At 41.4% G+C, this 21230-nt stretch overlaps 1 protein-coding gene across 7 annotated transcripts in view; it reads right to left on the reverse strand.

The window, feature by feature from the left end:
• Window positions 1-6066: 6066 nt before the first annotated feature.
• TUT4 (terminal uridylyl transferase 4) overlaps window positions 6067-21230 on the reverse strand; it is an 84807-nt gene continuing 69643 nt past the window's right edge. For 4 of the 7 annotated variants that reach the window (XM_075935978.1, XM_075935975.1, XM_075935976.1 and 1 more), the window contains 6 exons: window positions 20022-20137; window positions 18799-18959; window positions 15540-15643; window positions 13190-13715; window positions 10531-10704; window positions 6067-6684 (listed from right to left, as the gene is read on the reverse strand). In XM_075935978.1, coding sequence (XP_075792093.1) covers window positions 6593-6684; window positions 10531-10704; window positions 13190-13715; window positions 15540-15643; window positions 18799-18959; window positions 20022-20137 — 1173 coding nt within the window. In that variant the 3' untranslated portion in view covers window positions 6067-6592. Of the gene's footprint in view, window positions 6685-10530; window positions 10705-13189; window positions 13716-15539; window positions 15644-18798; window positions 18960-20021; window positions 20138-21230 lie in introns of those variants that run through there. The other 3 variants (XM_075935979.1, XM_075935980.1, XM_075935981.1) reach the window with 3 other exon arrangements.

Here is a 21230-nt window from a genome sequence, read left to right on the forward strand (position 1 = left end):
GGGGTGGAGAAAGGGCTTCGTTCATTTCCCCCCCTCCATGCTCCTTAAAGGGCACCTGGAGGGAGGGAGGCTCAGGTGGGACTTGCCTGTCCATAGCTGCTGCAGCCGGCACAAACAGGAGAGGGGTACATGTCCCCCAGTGGGGGACAGACAGACACTCTCTCAAATATATAGTAAATAGCTGTCCTGGCCCTTATCTCTGGCCCCTTGCTACACCCCTGTGGACATTATAGCTGTCTGTGCAAGCACAACCCTCTGTTTCTCATGACATGGAAAGGATCTCATTCTAGGCATATCCCATTGTCCTGGCATAACCAAACCCTTACTTTGCTTTAAGTTATAAGAGGAAGCTGCATACTAACTTTGGTCCTAGCTCTTAGGCTACGTCTATACTGGCCCCTTTTACGAAAGGGGCATGCTAATTTTAAACTTTGTAATAGGGAAATCCGCGGGGGATTTAAATAAAGATGTCCGCCGCTTTTTTCCGGCTTGGGGAAAAGCCGGAAAAAAGCATCTAGACTGGCCCGATCCTCCAGAATAAAGCCCTTTTCCGGAGGATCTCTTATTCCTACTTTGAAGTAGGACTCACTGGACAGGCTCACTGACAAACATACAGATTTATGGTGATAGTAGGTCATGTAAGTTGTAAGCAAAGTTTATCACTAACTATTCAACAATGAATACAGACTTATCAGGCAGGTGGAGCCAAATAAAGCAGCAAATAGCAGGTGAAATGCAGAGCTCAGAATTGTAACACTCAACCTTTATTTACTAAGAAATTCTCCTCCTCAAGTTGCTTTTTTAAACCGTCAAACATACACACGAACAGCTAGTACTAGCTTCCAGCTCAAGAAATTTGGACATTAGACCAAATAGGGAATTTACTAAAGTAGGATATGACTGGTCCTGAAAAGGGGAGTTTGCTGACCCTCTGGAGGTAAATTCCAGCTTCCAGTCACCGGTTCTCCTGCTGCCTGAACTCTCTGGTCTAGGAACATCTGTGTTCCAGCTGGACCAGAGATTCCTGGTTTAGTGTACATAAACTGTTCATATCACTTGGATCAAAGTTGAGTTTCTCAAACCTTACAACAATACCATTCCATATGAAGGGGTCATGTTCTCTAATGCTAGTCATGCATCTAGTTGTAGGAGTACTCAGTCCTCACTCCCACTGATGTTGTTTTGAGTGGCAAAAAATTGTGAGTGGAACAATTTGAGGCTTGTGAATAATAACTGAAGTCTTGGTTGTCATTTATTTGGTATGCTATTGTCACAGTCAGTCTCACTGGGAGGAAAAGCTTCACAGCATGATCATCATACTGTTAGGCCTTTATTCTTCCTTAGTGTGTCTGCTTTTCCTTTTATACTTTCTTCCCTATGGCAATTCCCTGTATCTGCACTAAAAACTGTCAGTGATTACTAGGTTTGCCAACTTTCTGGACCAGATGCCATTCACAGCAACCCTAAATATAACTATATTACGGGTCCTCTTTTTACAAATTAACACCACATCTAATGAAATTGAGGGGTTGTTTTAGACTGTTCGTATGCAGCCTCAGGAAGAAAACACAAGTTTCTACAGGTTGAACCTGTCTAGTCTGGCACCCTCGGGCCCTGACCGGTTTTGAACCAGAGAATTTTCTGAACCATGGGAGGTCAATACTGTCTAGCAGCATTACTAATACTTCCATTGCTTACTGGGCTGTTAGGACATTTAGGGTTATTTAGCTCTAATTTACCAGCACAGAACACTAAGAGCTAGGACTGCTTGCTGTAAACAGACTTCATGGGACTGCAGAAACTAGGCTACACCCATGGAAAGTGGACATCTGGCTAACTAAAATCATGACAGATGTTTCCAGACCAGAAAATTCTGGACTAGAGAGCTTGAACACACAGTGCTTAAATTTGGAAGGGTTTTGAAGTTTAGAGCATTTAAAAGTTTTGGAAGGGTTTAGAGCATTTAACAAAAGCACAATCTAAATAAACTGCATCAGTCATAACTCTACAGAATGGGAGGGAAAAGGAGGGGGTGTTTCATGCCCTGACCTTTGAATACTTACGCTGTCTCTTAACTGTAGTTAAAGAGAGCTCTTATTCAGGTGGCATCCCTAATTCCCTCCTCACACAAACCTCTCCTTTCAGTGTGGTGGTGTTTTCAACATAAGTTAGGTGGCTTAACTGGGCCTATAAACTAATGCCTGCATAAGTAATAACCTGCACTCCCCAGTAAAGATACAAGTTAAACTAGTCTAGAGTTAAATATGTTTGATTAAAGATCAGAGGTCACTCAAACCAAAACCGGTATTTTTTTGACCAGTGAGATCTACAATAAGAGAAGCAAATAAAAATAGAACTATGGCTGGTAAGAGGTCCACAAATTCCATTACAAGTTTATGTATTATACAAGTACTACATGAGAAGGGTGTGTGCCTTCTAGCCTACCTGTGTTACAGGTATAGATATGGATAAGGCTTATTACAGAGAAGATAAATAATTTCTTGACATGGCCGTGCCAGTGAGGAGAGAGAAACTTTCCAGATAGGGACTAGAAAGAGAAGAATGAAGACTTATGGAAACAAGCTGATAAATAACAAATAATTAGGACTGGTCACAAGTGCTGAATGATGTGGCTGAGTTGCTACTAAATATACACTTATTAAAGTATCAGAGGGGTAGCCGTGTTAGTTTGAATCTGCAAAAGCGGTGAGGAGTCCTGTGGCACCTTATAGATTAACTGAAGTGTTGGAGCATAAGCTTTCGTGGGCAAAGACCCACTTCATCAGATACATATCACTTATTAAAATCACTGATTGGAGGATAGTGCCCATTCTGTTGAAAAAACACTTTAGCAACTCTTAAAAATAAGCAAAAAGGCTTGGGGGTGACCGTACAGCTTACTGAGCCTTGCAGGAGTAATAAGAGAAGCAGTTCCACTCAATGCAGAGTAGTGGTCAAACACAAAATGTTGATGTAGGAAGGACTGAAAAATGACAGTATACCATGTAAATCAATAGAGCATCTTCATTGGGGATGGTGGGTTCAGGTTTGGTCTCTATCTTAAAATTATATAGGAGATAGAGCACAAGTAAGAGTCATCATATAAAAATACTCCCGTGATTTTTTTTTTAAAAAGACTGGTAAATCAGATATTATCTAGGTTTACACGAACACGACTGTTTCCAATTAAACTAAACAGCAATGCATTTTAAATTGAAAGAATTTTTAAAAACAAATACAAAAAGGTGTCAGCTTAAAATGGGTGGGCAATAATTTTGGGGGAGGGGGGCACTTCACAAATTTCGGAAGTGGCCGCAGGCCAACCTGGAAGGGGCGGGGTTGAGAGTTACTCTATGAGGAGCTTTGCTTGGCCTGGGGTCTCTCCCCCTCTGATTTCTGACCAATGGAAGCAGACGGGAGGGTTGCTGGGGGCTAGCCTCCTCCCAGAGTTGTTTGGGATGGACGCTTAGAATTCACATAACACAGCTCGAAGCTCCTGGCCTCTGCTGCTAACCTGTTGCCTGTTAACCTGTTGAATGGAAACAACTGAAAGGGCTTGCGCTTCCCAGGTAATGGGCCAGTGGGACCAAGAGCTGTAAGCCCTTTCAATTGCTTCTGTTTAAAGGGCTTGTGCCTGCTGAGTGGCTGTTCAGCAATGCAGCCACCCAACAGGCACAATCTCTTTAAATAGAAACAGATGAAAGGACCCTAGCAACTCACTAGAGGCGTTGGGAGCTGCAAGCCCTTTTAACTGTTTCTATTTAAAGGGCTGTTGTGTTCCCTGTGCCACATTGCCCGACAGGTGTGGGGAAGGCATGAGCCCTTTAAATAGAAACAGTTAAAAGGGCTCGCACGTCTCAAGTTCCCATGCAACATGCGCGGGATCTGGAACTGCCTTGCAGGCTGGATCAAAGCCCTAGGCGGGCTGAATCTGGGCCACCCCAGTTTAAAAGCCTAGCACACAGGTGGCGTGGCCTGCGGACCAGATCCGGACCACTAATCTGCTAGATCCAGTTTGTGGGAGCCTCAGGTAGGTTCCCTGCCCGTCCTGCCCCTGCACGCTGCTCAAAGCAGCTCTCTGAATGCTGCGAGCCCATGGGGAGCATATGGGAGAAGCTCCCCTGCCTTCCAGCACAATCTCTCCGCTCCAGTTCGCTGGAAAAGTGAAGTACCTCTATCCCTCTGGCTGTGTCTACACTGGGCCACTTATTCCGGAAAATCAGCCGCTTTTCCGGAATAAGCTGCGAGCTGTCTACACTGGCCCTTGAATTTCCAGAAAAGCAACGATGTTCTACTGTACAAAATCAGCTGCTATTCCGGAAAAACTATTCTGCTCCCGCTCGGGCATAAGTCCTTATTCCGGAACACTGTTCCGGAAAAGGGCCAGTGTAGACAGCCCAGTAATCTTTTCCAGAAAAAAGTCCCGATCGCGAAAATGGCGATCGGGGCTCTTTTCCGGAAAAGCGCGTCTACATTGGCCACAGACGCTTTTCTGGAAAAAGGGCTTTTCCGGAAAAGCAGCCTGCCAATGTAGACGCTCCTTTTCCGGAAAAACTGAAAACGGAATAGTATTCCGTTTTAAGCATTTCCGGAAATTCATGCCAGTGTAGACACAGCCTCTGGGTTTGCAGCATTCACAGCCACACCTGGCTCCTGCAACTGGTGCAGAGGCATGGAAGACAAGGAGAAACTTTCTGGGCTGCTGGCAGGGAGCTGGCCAAAGCCTGCCTCTGGCACCCTCTTTCCACATCTAGCCCCTCTCTCCACATCCAGACTTCTGCCTCCCCTTGCACTCCTATCCCCTCCCAGACTCTGCACCCCAATCCCCGCCCCCACTCCTGCCCCACGTCAACTCCCTTCTATACCTTTGCCCCAAGTCAACCTCCTCCCAGGTCCTGCACTCCAATTCCCTACTCCCAGTCACAACCCATATCCCTGCATCCCACTCCTGCTCCAGGTTACGACCCTCTGCCAGACCCAACACTCCCTCGTGCACTCCTCCTCCAGGTCGAAACTGTCTCCTGCACTCATATTCCCTCCTGGACGCTGCACTCCAGTCTCCTGCCCCAGGTCACAACCCCCTTCTTCACCCAAACTTCCTCCCAGATCCCACACTCCCTCCTGCACTCCAATCCTTTGCCCCAAGCGCCCTTCTGCACCCAACTTCCATCCTATACCCTGCACCTCTATTAATATCATGGAAGAGTGCAACCCTTGAACACTTACCCTCATCAAAAAGTACTGCCCACCCCTGGGATTAGTAGAATGACTTAGAGCAAATTAATCAGACATTCTTCTGCTTTCCCATCTGCAAAAGAAGGGTGATATTTATGTACCTACCTGATAAGATGCTGGAACTATTAATGTTTCTATCATTTTGAAAATAGTATTACATAAATGCTGAGAAATTGTATTAATAAAATAGCATTATACACCTCCATTATTTTTTAAGATGGGGTGAACTACACATATTCAGCAATCTGTCTTTCCCCAAAACATTGACATTCTCTAGAGCTCTCTGATAGATCTGAGAATTATTCCTATCTGTCTTTTCCCTTTCCTGCATGAAAGAGGAACTCTGAGTAAGACTATGTCTACACTGGAAAGATTTGGCAACAAAAGTACTGTCGACAGTCATAAGTTGCCAAAAAGAAAGTCATCAAATCATGTTTACACTGCCACTCTGTCAACTTATGTCAAGCCATAATATACCCCTACAGAATATACTAAGCCATATCAACTTACAGAGTATATGATGCACGGTAATGACAGGTTCCTCTCCCCCTTAACTGTGCCCTATGTCATAGCACAGCTTGACTTCTGTAGAGTACTTTCACGTAATGAGATTGCAAGCTTGTGAATGTGGAAGCAGATGTATACTCTATTCCTCCATATATACTGAGTATATTTAGAGGAAAATGTGTGATCAGGAAAATTCAGTAATAGCAAATGGTGGTGATAATGATTTTTTTAAAACTTCGAGTGATCAGGAACATTTTGGTTCTGAATATATGTGACCCAGTTTTTCCAAGTCACTTACAGTGTTCATATAAATTCTTTCAAAGATTTTAAGTTAGAAATACATTTTATTTGTTATATTAATTACGTAAGTATGGACCAAGCATATTAACACTATATAAGCATGGAAAAACCTTAAATCCTGGTTTTGCACTTTTGTTTTATTTTCTTTTAAAAAGTTTTTTGGCACTACATAGTTCTGTAAAGAATAGAAGTGACAATTTTTTTTTTAAAACACATGAAATCCCTTTCTAATTTTATTTTTTAGAACAATATATATAAAGTCTGAAGCAACCAAAGTATGAATACAGCTAATAGAAAATAAAGAACTTAATTTTAAAAATCTCTCTTTACAGTTTACCAAGATAAAACAAAACACAATTGCCCTTAAAAATAGGGTAATAAAATAGATGAAATTTGTATCACTCAGTTTTGTGATACCAGTAAAAACTATAGATCATATCTATATACAAATGATACAGTTTAAAAACAGTCTTAAATAATCTTGTATCTAAACATGTTGCATTAAGATTTTAAATCAGAACCTGATTTTTCTCCACCCTCCCATTACATTTCATTTTTTCTGCTGAATGTAATTCATATTCAAGTGTGGGTGTCCTTGAGACAGAAGCGAGAATCGCTGGTTATTCTGCATCAGTGGACCAGCTAAAAGAAAATGGATTACAATTATTTTAGCAAAGTAGATGCACTTAATAGAGCTTGGCTATATTCAATATATTAGGCATCATAAAAAATCCCATAGTGTCATCAATAAACTTTTATTTTCACATTAGTTTATCAGAGTTCATTTAAGTTATAGTAAAAAAACAGTTAAAAAGTATCAGGGGAGTAGCCTTATTTAGTCTGTTACTTTAAAAACAACTAGTAGTCCTGAGACCCCCTTAGAGACTAACAAAAACATGGATAGTATCATGAGCTTTCATGGGCAAAACCCATTTCCTTAGTTGAAGTGGGTTTTCCCCATGAAAGCTCATATTATATATTTTTGTTAGTCTCTAAGGGGCCACAGGACTACTCATTTTTAAAAAAAAATTTACTTACCTTTCATAACTTGTTCTTCAAGATGTGGTGTTCAATTCCATTCCAGTCAGGTATGTGAGGGTGCATGTGCACGGTAGCTGGAAATTTTTTCCCCTAGCAGCTAGCCGTATGGTTGGCCTCAGCACTCCCTTGAGTGGCACCAAAATGGCTATCAAGATAGGGTGCCACTGAGCCTCCCACTCGGTTCCTTCTTGCTGGCTACTTCGACTGAGAGGATGGAGGGTAGATATTGGAATGGACTTGAACAACACATCTTGAGGAACAGTTACAAAAGGCAAATATCCATTTTTTTCTTCTTCAAGTGCATTCCAATCAGATGACTTCCAAGCCCAAAATCTAGGGGGCAGGGGTCGGAGTTCAACTGATTGGAGCACTGCCCTCCCAAAGGCTACAACATCTTTAGACTTCTGAGTGATTGCACACTGTGCGGCAAAAGTTATGTATGGAGGATCATGTTGTTGCCCTGAAAGTCTCCTGGGTAGGAACCTGGACAAGGAAAGCCATGGAGGAAGCCTGGGCCCTGGTACAGTGCGTCATAAGCAGGGGCAGAGGTATCTGCACAAGGCCATAACACTCATGGATACAGACACTATCCATGAAGAAATGCGCTGAGAGGAAACTGGCTGGGCCTTCCTCCTCTCAGCAACTGCCACAAATAGCTGATGTGACTTTCTAAATGGCCTCGTTCTGTCAATGTAAAAAGCCAGCGCTCTCCGTACATGGAGGGAATGGAAGTTCTGTTTCCTAGCATTAGAATGCAAACCGGAGAAAAATGTCCTGACCCATATGAAAACTGGAGACCACCTTTGATAAGAACGCCAGATGCAGGTGGTGCTGGACCCCGTCCTTATAAAACACTGTATATGGTGGCTCGGATGCTAAGGCCCTAAGCTCAGAAACCCTCCTTACCGAGGTTATGGCAACTAGAAAAATCACCTTCAGAGAAAGGGGCAAGCCAATGGTTCAAAAGGGGGCTCCATCAGTTTGGAGAGAACTAGATTCAGGTCCCAAGCAGGAACTGGTTGGCAAACATGGGGGTACAAGCTATCCAAACCCTTTAGAAAATGGCTAAACAGTGGGTTGGTGAAAACCAAGTGACCTTGCTCCCCAAGGTGAAAAGCAGAAATAGCTGCTAGGTGAACCCTCATGGAAGACACTCCCAGGCCCGGTTGCTTCAGGTATAGCAGACAGTCCAATATCAGAGGTATAGACTGGAGTTGGGGAAGTCCCTTGTTGTACTGACCAAATGGAGAATTGCTTCTTCTTGGCAAAGTCAGTGGCCCTTATTGATGGCTTTCTGCTTCCAAGGAGAATTTGTCTAACCTGATCTGAGCAAGAGAGCTCTGCCGAGTTCAACCATGGAGCATCCATGCTGTGAGGTGAAGCAATTCCAGGTGTGAGTGATGGTCATGTGTCAGAAGGTCCAGGTAAAGAGGCATGGTAATCAGGGTCTGTATTGACATGTCCAGGAGGGAAGTGAACCAATGCTGGCAGGCCCAGGGTAGAGTGATCAGAATATCATGCACTTGATTCCTCCTGATTTTGAGGAGGACTTTGTAGACCAGTGTAATGGGTGGAAAGGCAAACAGAAGATGGCTTCTCTACTACAATGTGAAAACATTTGTGACTGACCCTGGTTCTGAAAAGAGCAGAAATGCTGGCAATTCCTGTTGTGCTTTGTGGTAACGGGATCCATTTGGGGAACACCCCAGCTTTGGAAACTCAAGTTGGCAACATCTGGACAAAGTGACCACTCATGAGAAGGCTCCCTGAAGAGAAGGGGTGGGGTGGGGTGGGGCAGAAGGTAGGGAGGAACGAGAATTGGATTGAGTATCTCCTTTCTACCATGCTGAGCACCCATTTGTCTGATATAATAAAGGACCAAGCACGGTAGAAAGGGAACAGTCGTGAAGAAAAGATCAGCTGGTGTGGATTTGGCATTTGATGTAGTGTGTCATCCTTGACAGAACCTTCAAAAGGCTGGCTTTGGACCAGCAGGCATCTTAGGGAGCCTACGATTGGCAAGGCCTCCTCCTCCTGCTTTGGTTCCTTCTCCTGGAATCATCCTGATGACTCTGCTGTACAAAAACATTTCTGAGGTTGCAGGCAGAAATACCTTCCCTGGGTGGAAGAGGTCTAGAGGCCTAAAGACTTCATATCTATTAAGCCTTTTCCCCGTTTCCTTCCAGAAGGACCAAGGAGTCCAGCTGCGAGTGAGTAAAGATACTCATACCTCTTTTAAAGGGGACATAGTAACATCTTTTGTTTTTCTTGGTCACGTACAGCGAGACGGGTTTGCCACAAGGTCTTTATCATGTCCGACACATTCTTAATCAGTGGCAAGACAATCCTGAAAGGACCTTCAAGGGTTAGAATATCAATCTTGGGCCATTCTATACAACAACTGCTGCAGGATCTGAGGGTCTTCAAGAGATAGTTGAATCTGCTACTGCTTCATCGGGCAAGGAAGAAGATGATGCCACCAGAAGCGGTGGTTGCTCCCTGCCATCACCTCCTTGAGAGTCTCTCACACCCAATAGTACTGGAATTGCAAACCAGGTCAGTACCAGCAGTGGAGCATTAGGAGGCACAGAAAGATGCACTGGTGTTGGCTGCATGGCAATGTGCCTAGAATCAGTTGTTGGTACCAGTGCAGTTTGTGGTCCCAAAATCGGTGCTGGCATTGGTACTGGTGTTAGGGTCAGTGCCTGCACTGACTGCTGTTGCAGGTGCACAGTGACCACTGTGGTCATGATCTGCTCCCATGCCAATATGGCATAAGTTGGTGCTGTGCTCAGAGCTGGGGCCACAGATCACGCCACTGCTCAGCTGCCTGTGGTGGGATAAAAGTGGCTGACACCACCAAAGCTGCTATGGAGTGTGAATGCTGGCTCCTGTCCTGGCCTTTACGAACTAAGAGCCCAACCCTGCAAGACTGCACTGAAGTCAGTAAGAGTTGAGGATGCTGAAGGAATAGGCCTTATGAGACTGATCCTTTAACCTTTACTCACAAGTAGTCCCCTGAAACTGATATATGGAACACAAGCATAGTGAGTTAGGAATATTCATGGATGAAACAGTTGCAGGTTTGAGGCATAAATCCACAGGAATTTGTTTATCCCACTGAAATATAAGCAACTCTAGCACTGGAGGCAACAGTAAAGGGGAGAAGGGTGAATGGCAGGTAAAGGGGGTTATTTTAGTCAAGAAAAGTAATGCAAACCCTTACTCTTTCAGAAAGTATTAAAGAATTTTTGTGCTCATGCATTAAACATAGGGACCTTGGATTTTAAAGTCTCATTTAAAAAGACAATGAAGTGTTGAGCTGACTTTGTTGGGATGCAAATTGTGCTTCCAAGCAAACAAACAAAATACTTAAACATGCTTCATCAGCCTCTAAGCCACTGAAACAGTAAGAGAAAGACAGCTTTTATTTATTTGTTCTAGTACCTTGAGGGTAGAAAGGTTTGTTCGGTGGATAGCTGGCATTTCCCTGCTGCATGTAGTTCTGAGGCATACTGTAAGGCCACACTCCCCGTATGAGAGGAAAATGGGTAGGGGTCCCATGGTCCCACGGGACAGATGGAGGATTCCTTTTACCAAACTGTCCTTGGAAACCCTGATCTATTTTTCAAATGAAAGAGAAAAGCATGTTGCAAAGTTCAGATGAAATAATCGATCATAAAATACAATTTACATGGCAACAATTAACTGTGTAGGACTGAAAGCAGCCAGATTTGGAAAGTTAAAATTTTAATAAATCAATTGTATTTCACACAAAACTATTGTTTGTTGCCTTAATGACTCAATTTTAATGTAATACGTTAGCTTGGTGTCAGAAGCTGAATTAGCACTTAATATTATAATATAAAATCTTGCCCCTCAGTACAAAAATAAATGTGTGGTAACTAGCTCTAACAGGTTCTCAAAAACAATACTAATATCTGATCCTGAAAAGATCTTCAACCATCACTGACGTCAAGTGTGGCCTGAGGGCAATCTTCCTATTACAAAAGTGTATCCTTAAGTGGTGAAATAATGGAATTTTACTAATATTTATACATTTAATAAACCTTCTATAAATACAAATACAATTCTAATTTCTCTTAATGCGTATTTCTAGAAAGAAATGTTAAAATACCTCTTCAAGTACTATACAGTATGTATGCTATTCCATTCAAGGATAACTGGAATATTAAGGATGAGAAATTAAGAACTCAGAAGTCAGGGCATTCCAAAAGTTAAAGTTGAATTCTCAATCTTAACTCTATCCTCTTGTATATTTAACTTACAATTGCAGAAGATGGTATAATATTCTATCATTTTCATATACAGAACTTTAAAATATTTTTACAAAAATTAAAAGCCTCAAGCCTTCTGCAATATCAGAAATCAACTCTCATGTACTTCTCACTGCTCCAAGCAAAAAAGCTTTAACATATTGGGTTATTTGGTAACAAATCTTAGCAAATTATATACCAAAAAACTGTACTAAAAGCAAGTACTCAAATTGTTAGGAAATGCCAAATTTAAGGTTCCCTGTGCAATCTTAATACAGTCCCCTATAAGATCACATAACTTTTTTCCATGGGACTCCTGACTCAGTAAATAGGATGAATGGTGTTTTAGGGATGAATCAGAGCTGTGTAATAAAGGAGGCTGCTGTCTGTAAGACCCCTGACTCATTTGTTGCAGAAGCTGGAATGTGTGTAATGAATGGAGCAGGAGACTGCAAAGAGGACAGTATCATAGTTAAAGACATTTAAATGCTGCTCTGGAGAACTGGAGTCTTTTCCTGACGCTGCTACAGAGAAACTCTGATGGCACTGAAGTTACTTAACTTTGCAAAGGTGATCACTAATTATGTACTCCTCATTTATCTGAAATGAAATCCAGGGTCTGATCTGCAGAAGTGCTGAGCACTTAGCATTGTAAAGCTTCTTATATATTCAAAGCACAGCTACTGATGAGTTTAGTTGAAAATATTAAGTATGCTGGAAACTCAGGCCCTAGGAAGTCTCTCAAAGTGGGCACCTAAAATTAGTGGAAATTTTTCTCTTCAATCTCTCCTTGTCCCTCACAGAAGTGTTGTGAAGATTAATTCATTAATGTTCATGAAGGATTCAGATGTTATAGTGATAAGCACCACAGCAAGAGTCCATGAGCAAATTAGTAATTCTACCTTCAGAGCAGAATAGTTTGAATAGTGTGCAGTAATTAACAAAATGAACATCTACACAGCAAGCTGTTATTTCAAAATAATGTCGAGCTGGAGGACTTCTTACTCCGACTCCTGTAACCTTCATTTTACTAGGAGTAAGGGAAGTCGAAGGAAGAGTGTTCTTCCTTCAACTTCCTGCTGTGTAGACAGTGCCAAAAGCCGAATTAAGCTATTTCAACTTCAGCTACGCAACTGACATAGCTGAAGTTGCGTATCTTAATTCAACTTTTGTTCTACTGTGTAGACATGCCCTAAGTGAGCACCATGTATCTTGTGTACTGAATGAAGCATTGCTTCTGTATAAAAACAGTACATGATAATGTATTCTAAGCCAGCATCTGCCCAAGGGGATTGAATCACAGTTAACAGGAAATCTTCACTCTGGAATTTCCTAACTTTTGAGTATATGACTTTGCAACCTTATTCATGTTCTTTTAACATAACTTTTTGTATCTAAAGCATTATACTAATAATAAAGGTATAAACATAGAAAACATTCATAGAATTATAGTTAAGACTCATATTTAATTATTGGACTTCTGAATTGAGTGCTGGATTTCTCAGCCTTACTGTTGCATTTCCATTGCCTTTTGTATATTGATGCAAAAACTCAGTTTCTTCTGCCAGCACTAATAATACTGAATTTCATAATGGAGAGTGCCACCGTATTTCCTGTGGAAGCTAATGGCAGGACTAATGGCCACCACCGCCTAAAGGTGCAATTTTTCTTTAAAAAGTGTAAAACAGTACAGCCAATGTAAGTGACTCTGTTCTTTAAACTTCACACTTTTTTTAACGCAAAACAGATTCATAGATTTAACTGGTTCTGTAACATTTAGCATATGTACACAATGTGTGAGCTGTCTGATACAATAGAGAAGAGTTTACCTGAATTCCCCACTGTGCCATTGTTCACCAGTGAGTTTGTTGTCACAGGATTGTGCCAGTGTCCCTCATGAGAAGTGCTGGGGATTCCCATGGGCCTGGCAGCAGGCTGTGCAAAGATGATACTGGGATCATTCAAGCTTACACTGCTCTGGTTATTTGTGGTGGTGCTGCTGCCAGACCTCATAGAAAATGGAACATTTGTTGAATGAGGAGGGTTACCCGGTGCAGAATGAATAATGGGCCCATGAATAGGCCACGAAGTGTTGGGAAGCTGAATTTGGTGGTGATGGTGCATCTGAAGTAGTCCCAGGTTATGCAAGGTGGAATACTGACCTGGGGGAGATTGGGTAAAGTTAAACAAAGGCAGCTGGACCTGATGGGGTGGCTGTGCACCCTGCTGTGTCTGTGGAACGTGCTTAGACTGGGATATTGGCTGTGGCTGAGCCTGGTTAATAGAGGCTGGTTGAGAGGAATTCTGTGTAAATTGCTGAGGCTGTGGAGAGTAAGATGACTGATGCGAATCAGACTGGAGGGGAAAAAAAAGTACGTATTTCCATTAGTTCACTAGCTATTTAATGTGTTTCTCTTTAATAAGCACCTGACGTATAACACTCCTCACTAGGAATGCAGATGATACCCACCAACACATTATCTGAGCTCAGACACATGTTGACCCAAATTCTCTCCTGGTGTAAACTGAAAAAGCTCCAGTGACTTAGATTTTCACCAGTGCAGAATTTGGCCTGTTAAGGTCCTTTGGCACATCCCACAGTCAAAAATGTTTTGCTGGGCAACTGCCCTAAGCCGCTATTAGGCTCCTCCAACCTCAGGTTGATTTTTGGTCAGAAGTGTCCTTATCTGCCTATTCACTTATAGCACAGAATCTCATTAATTCCCTCAAAACCCTAAGGTTTACCTCCCTTCTCAGCCAGGGGTTCAAGAGTGGCTCTTACCTTTCCATGCATTTTTATAAGTATTTCTACAGTAAACACCCAGGAAGTTTTATCTAAACTGTTTATAAGAAATTAGAGCAGCAGGATGGGTGAAATAATATCTTTTACTGGAGCAACTTCTGCCGGTGGGGGAGAGAAGTTTTCAAACACCATTCACCAGAAGTTGGTCCAATAAAAGCTATTACCTCACCCACCCACCTTGTCTCTGTAGGATCCTGGGACTGACACAGCTACAACACCAGTAAGTGTAACACATGAGAAATTGTCACTTCAAAAACCCAGCCTCATCTATCACTTCTTGGTTCCAGGCTTATGGAGGAGGAGTTATTAGAGCATCAGTAAGAGAGCAGGCTATTTTCTCTCTCCAAGCGCTTCCCATACAGGAGATTCACATAGGAGTAGGGAAGAGCCAGGGAAAGCTGCTTGTTGCTGCCACAGGGAAAGGAGCATGCCAAGAACTGGCCTGGCAGGGAAAGAGATAATTTCCCTGCTCCCTTGGCACAATTCTTAACAGAGTTCCTGAAGCTGGTCAATTGCTGTGGCTGCTTTTCCTCTGCCTAGATCAGCAGGTTCTTCCCTCTAACAGCCAGTAGGACAGTAACCCTTCTCTTAAATATCACCCAATCTAGGTTTCTCTTCCACACTGACAGCCCACAAATTGGCTCTTAAGTGTCACGGTGGACAATGTACAATAGGCAAAGTACCAGCTCAGCAGATGGGTTTGTCCCTGCTGCTACTCCAATTACTCCTGCAACAGTCTAAGCCAGTTACATCAAACCAAGAAGACATGGCAAGGGTAGAGAACTGGCAGAGACAACTGCTAGTACAACAGCTATATACAAGTTTTAATAAAATACAACTGACTTACTCCTACAAGACATTTTAAAATTTAAAAATCCATTATGAATTATGAAGTGCAACATAAGGGATGTTTTGTCTCTTCATAATGGAAATTCCTATCCTTTCTTTTCATTTTAATAGCTTGCTCTGAGCTGTTTGATTTTTCTTTAAGCTGGGAGGGGAGGAGACAGAATTATGAAAATCACCAATTCACAGTCTCTTGCATGTCTGAGCTGAGCTGTGCTTCAGTTCAGATTTAGTTTTACCTACATGCATTTCTAGTGAGCTCATCTCTAAGACAGTTTAGTCTTGCTGACTGCACAGAATGAGGACTGCTCATGCAGTTTTCATTCTGAGACCGCAATTCATCTGTAAGTGACAATGCATGGAAACTGAGACAACCTCACTAACTAGTGCTATTGAGTGAATGCACTGTTGTCATTATAAAGCCCAGAGGTCATTCAGAGCAATTAGTGCAAACATTTCACTAACAAGCATCAGGTTGGCTTGTTTCATTACAATTAAAAGTATATTATTTTAAGCTAATTGGAACTTACACATTCTGATGGTTGTCTGGTACGTAAAGGTCGTTCCAAAGGTTGTTGCTGAACTGATCCAGTCACTAACTGTGCATTTACCAGGCTTCGGACCAACTGGGCACCTACACAAGAAAATACCACAAACAAAAGTTTTAATATACGTTAAGAGACAACATAAGAGATCCAGTATAACTGTACTGGGTCAAGCTACTGCTCCAGCTAGCTCAGTAGCCTGTCTTAATTATGATCATTGCTGTGACTTCAGAGGGAATGAACAATACAGGATAATTATCAAGTGTATTCATTCCCTCCCATCCCGTCATAACTTCTGGCAGTCAGAGGCTTAGGGATACACAAAGCATGGGGTTGAACCCTAACTATCTTGACTAATAGTGACTGATGGACCTGTCCTCCCCCGACTTATCTAACTGAACTCAGACTTTTGGCCCTTTACCAACATTCCCTGGCAATGAGTGCCAAAGGCTACTGTGCATTGCATGAAGTAGTTCTTCCTTACATTTGTTTTAAACCTGCTGCCTATTTATTACACTGAGAGGAGGGGGCCAACTTGCTCTATGTTATGCGAAGGGGTAAATAACACCTCTCTATTCATAGAGTCCTGAACATCTGCGGATACCCACTTTGTATCTACCAGTATCCACATCCGGGCTCATTTTTCAAGATACAAAATTAATATCCATATCTGTATTTAGAAGCTAGCAAATGTGTAGATTTCTATACATTTGCTTTAGGTCTGTGGGTATCCTCATCTGCGGATGTAGATGCAGATATCTGTGGCTCATTTTTGTGAATACAGGTGCGGATGGAGATACAAATTTTGTATCCACACAGGACTCTGTCTATTCACTTTCTTCACACCATTCATGATTTTATACATTTCCTATCGTGCCCCCCTCAGCTGTATCTTTTCTAAATTGAATAGTCCCAGTCTTTTTTAATCACTCCTCATATGGAAGCTGTTCCATACCTCTAATCATTTTTGTTGCCTTTCTCTGGGTCTTTTCCAATTCTAATACACTTGGACCTCATTAATCTGACAATCCTGGGAAACAGTGTATCCTGGATTAAACAATTTCCTGGGCCAGGAAGGACATTGCAGGGTCTGGGTGTGAGAGGGATGAGGTGAGGTAGCTTATTTGGCACCCTGCTCCCAGGGGCACACATGACTCTGCACTCCCCACCACTCCCAGGCACTGCCCCCTGCCGCTACAGGAATGGAGGGAAAATCCTTAGGGGAAGGGTGTAGCTGCCCTGCCATTTCTCCAGCTGTGGGAAGTGGAGGAGTGGCATTACATTTTCAAATATAATGATTTCAATTACAACACAGATTACGAAGTGTACAGTGCTCACTTTATATTATTTTAATATAAATATTGGAACTGTAAAAATGATAAAAGTAGTAATTTTTTCAATTAAAATCAGACAAATAGTGTAATGCAATCTCCTATTAATAAAAATGCAATTTATAAATGTAGATTTTTTTTTCTTACATAACTACTCTCACAAACAAAACAATGTTAAACTAGAGTCCACAAGTCCACTAAGTCCTACTTCAGCCAATTGCTAAGACAAATAAGTTTGTTTACATTTTGGGGATATAATGCTGTCTGCTTATTTACAATGTATCCTGAAGGCAAGATATGTATATGCCAGATATCCTAAACATTCATATGCCCCTTTATGCTTTGGTCACCATTTCAGAGGACACACTTCAGTGCTGATGAGGCTTGTTAAAAAAATAATGCATTAGTTAAATTTGTAATTGAACTCCTTGGGGGAAACTCATATGTCTCCTGCTCTATTTTATCCACGTTCTTCCATATATTTCATGTGATAGCAATCTTGGAGATGACCCAGCATATGCTGTTTGTTTTAAGAAAACTTTCACTGAAGACTTGAAAAAATGCAAAGGTATCCATCCATATGAGATTTCTAAAGATGGCTATAGCACTTAACATGAAGTTTAAAACTCTGAAGTGCCTTCCAAAATTGGAGAGAGAGGAGGTGAGGAGCATGCTGTCAGAAGTATTCAAAGTGCAATGCTCTGATGCAGAAATTACAGAATATGAACCACCACACAAAAAAATCAACCTTCTGCTGGTGACATCTTGACACAGATGAAAAAAATGGACATGAGTTGATCTGCTCTGCTTTGGACCATTTACCACACAGAACTCATTATTAGCATGGATGCATGTCCTCTGGAATGGTGCTTGGCTCTGATGTTGTACATATTTTATTTCTGAATGGAATGCAGGGTATTTTTTTTACATAATTTTACATTTCTGAGTGCAACTTACATGCTAAAGAGATTGCACTATTGTATTTGTATTAGGTGACCTGAAAAATACTATGTCTTTTGGTTTTTTACAGTGCAAATATTTGTAATTAAAATATAAAGCGAGATTATATACTTTGTATTCTGTGTTATAATTAAAATCAATATATTTGAAAATGTAGAAAACATCCAAAATATTTAAAGAAATGATTTCTATCATTGTTTAACAGCATGATTAATCATAATTAATGTTTTTAATTGCTTGACAACCATAATGCTCATTTGTGTGAAGAGGCAAATAAAACCTACTGTTAATTAAACCATCTCCTTGATGTCATCACTATAAAAAGAATGAGCCACATGCTGTCTACTTTTCTGTGGCTCTCAGTGAACAAGAATTAGGATGCTTGCCTCTATTGGGGCTGCTTTGAGCTGGCCAAGCAGCATAAAACAGTTCCGGATTCTGCTTACATAGGGGAATACCCAAGAAGGGTTAAACTGGTGCAGCTCACTCTACACCAATCACTTCTGGCCCTTTCAACATGGTGTAGTATGGTAAGCCAGTGACACATGCTAAATCCTTAGCCTGCAAAAGTACACCTGTCAATGACCTTTCCTGGTGGGATAACCTACAGCAGCACTTAGGATTTTTTAAATTATGCAGGGGTTCAAACACTTTCCCAACTTTTTCCAGGATAAAGAGAATACAAAGGTGACGTAGATACACCTTCTTCCCATTCACTGTGTCCTGTAATAAACTTAGTGCATCTGAGTACTCAAGATTCTGTCCACAGACTCTAATGCTTGAGGCAACATCCCTTTCAGAAAAAAGAAGCTGACGATGACAGTGGGTAACAGATGCTGCAAATGCGAGAAGTTGCAATGTTAAGAAGGGTTGTGCAGAAACCCCAAAAGAGTAAAAAAGGCCTCAAAACTTTCTAATGACAGTAACAGAAGCTGTCATGGATGCTTTTTTACCTGGCAGGCTGTTATTTCTCTGTCGAGTTTGTTTGAATTCAGGACAATCTCTTCGAACATGTCCCACATCCCCACAGATGAAACATCTCTTCTCTCTAGTCTCCCTATCTTCTTCCTTCACATCTTTTTCATCGTCTTTCTCGTTCTCCTTTTTCTTCAGCCTACACAGTAAAGTTTATTAACACTGGTGCCAAAACATTAATGTCTGCACAGTTCTACAATTCCTATGCCCAGTGAGGGAATATCATGATCAACATACATAGTGAAACGTAACTATCCCAGAGCCCCCAGGGAAACACTTTCCAGTGCTTGGGCTTTGTAAGGAATAGCTCGTAGGAGTCCATGAACTTAGGCCAGGTCAGCTTAAGATACACAACTCTAGCTTCGTACATAACGTAGTTGGAGTTGACATACCTTAAGCTGAGTATGGAGCAATCTCCACAGCAGGAGGTCGACGGGAGCAAATGCTCCCATCAGCTTCCCTTAATCCTTGAGAACTGACGAGTTCCGGTGCTGACCGGGGTGCCCCAGCATTCAATTTAGTGGGTCCTTAGTAGGGCTGCTAAATCAAATACCAGAAGATCAATCTCCAATGCAGTCACTGTAACCATTTATATACTTGTAGACTTTAATGTCATGTGGCAAAATGTATCCCTCTTCCGAAACTTACATTCTATATAAACAAGGTAATGACAATGGCTACAGAATTGTTTGCAACAAAGAGCAGATGATAATACTGGTGTTTAATACAAATCTTGTTAGTTTAACCATGCATGTGTGCATGCATGCTTTCAGGACAGCAGTGGAAATTGGGTGTGGTTAGTCATACAGCTTGAGCAAAGCAAAAAAAGTGTGGGAAGGTGAGATCAATGACTCTTCAGAAGGACAAATGGGAAGTTTGAAAAGAAAAACATTGTATTCTCTTTCCTTCCCAGCTCCTCTGCCTATATATCCCTATTCTGTCTTCTTGTTCTCTCCTCACTTCCAGTATCCATAATAATACTATACTTTTCTCACTGTTTCATGCTGCTGGGCCCCTTTAAACACTCAAATGTTCCAAGGATACTTCCTTAACCCATTCTTGCCAAATAGTAAGAAACTATACTCTGTAATACAATGTTATTCTGATCTGCCTTAAAATGTAATACATGAAAGTCCTCCTCAATATGATTTGAATTAAATACATTTTAATTTAAAATGATTGCTTCATGCATTTTACCCACCTTCTCCTTTTTGGACAGTCTTTCATGTAGTGACCAATTTTTCCGCAAACACGGCAGCATCTATCATTGGGTGCCAGCTCACCATCTGTCAATACTTTGGAATCAAAGAAGTATTCCTGCAGACAAATATGAGACTTTTATTCTAAAGAAGCTATTCATTTATTAATTTACAACAGCAGGAGGAGACAGAGAAATCAGACTCTCCCAAACATCGAAAGTGGGGTAGCACGCTTTCATTTTCTACTCTCTCACATTCATTCTATGACAGACTCCAAAACAGCCTTTAACTTACTGAGGTAATACCAAAATGTGTTTTATAAAGAGTGCATCTTGGTCTACGGGAATGAATGTAGTAACTTTTCTAATCACAGCGCTGAAACATACTCCCATTGTGGACTTGGGCAAATCACTTAACTTCATCTGTGCAAATGGGGTGTGATTTGGGAGTGTAGAGATTATGCTTTGAATAAATAAAACAGTATAACACTATAATTGGTAGTATTTCCCTGATGCTAGGTGCACAGTAAGAGCATATGCTGACTTAACAACTCTTCTCTAAGGTTATGTCTACACTTGCACCCTCTTTCGAGAGAGGGATGCAAATGCAGACATTCAAAATTGCAAATGAAGCCAGGATTTAAATATCCTGTGCTTCACTTGCATATTCACGTTATGGCGCTATTTCGAAATAGCACTATTTCAAAATAACAGACTCTGTTAAGACACGGTTATTTCGAGAGAAAACCCTTCTCCATTGTATGAGGAATAAATCCTTATTCCTCATACAATGAGGTTTACCAGTTATTTAGAGAGAAGGGTTTTCTCTCGAAATAACTGCGTCTTAACAGCATCTGTTATTTCAAAATAACGCCATAACGCAAATATGCAAGTGAAGCGCGGGACATTTAAATCCCGGCTTCATTTGCAATTTTGAATGTCTGCATTTGAATCCCCCTCTTGAAAGAGGGTGCAAGAGTAGACATACCCACTAATGTTGAATGAAACCTCAGTACAGAACACTGCAAACTGAATATCATCTAACACATTTCCATTTAGGTACTAGAGCATCTTACTCAATGCCCTTGCATACAACAAATACAGATGCTGTTAGAAAGAACGCTAATTAATCATAAGCTATGATAACATTATTACACAGACACACATACTTTAAGTTCATTTTGTCCTTCAAACACAAGAAATTAACTCCAA

The sequence above is a fragment of the Pelodiscus sinensis genome, chromosome 9 (genome assembly GCF_049634645.1).
Source record: "Pelodiscus sinensis isolate JC-2024 chromosome 9, ASM4963464v1, whole genome shotgun sequence".
Classification (NCBI taxonomy): Eukaryota; Metazoa; Chordata; order Testudines; family Trionychidae; genus Pelodiscus; species Pelodiscus sinensis.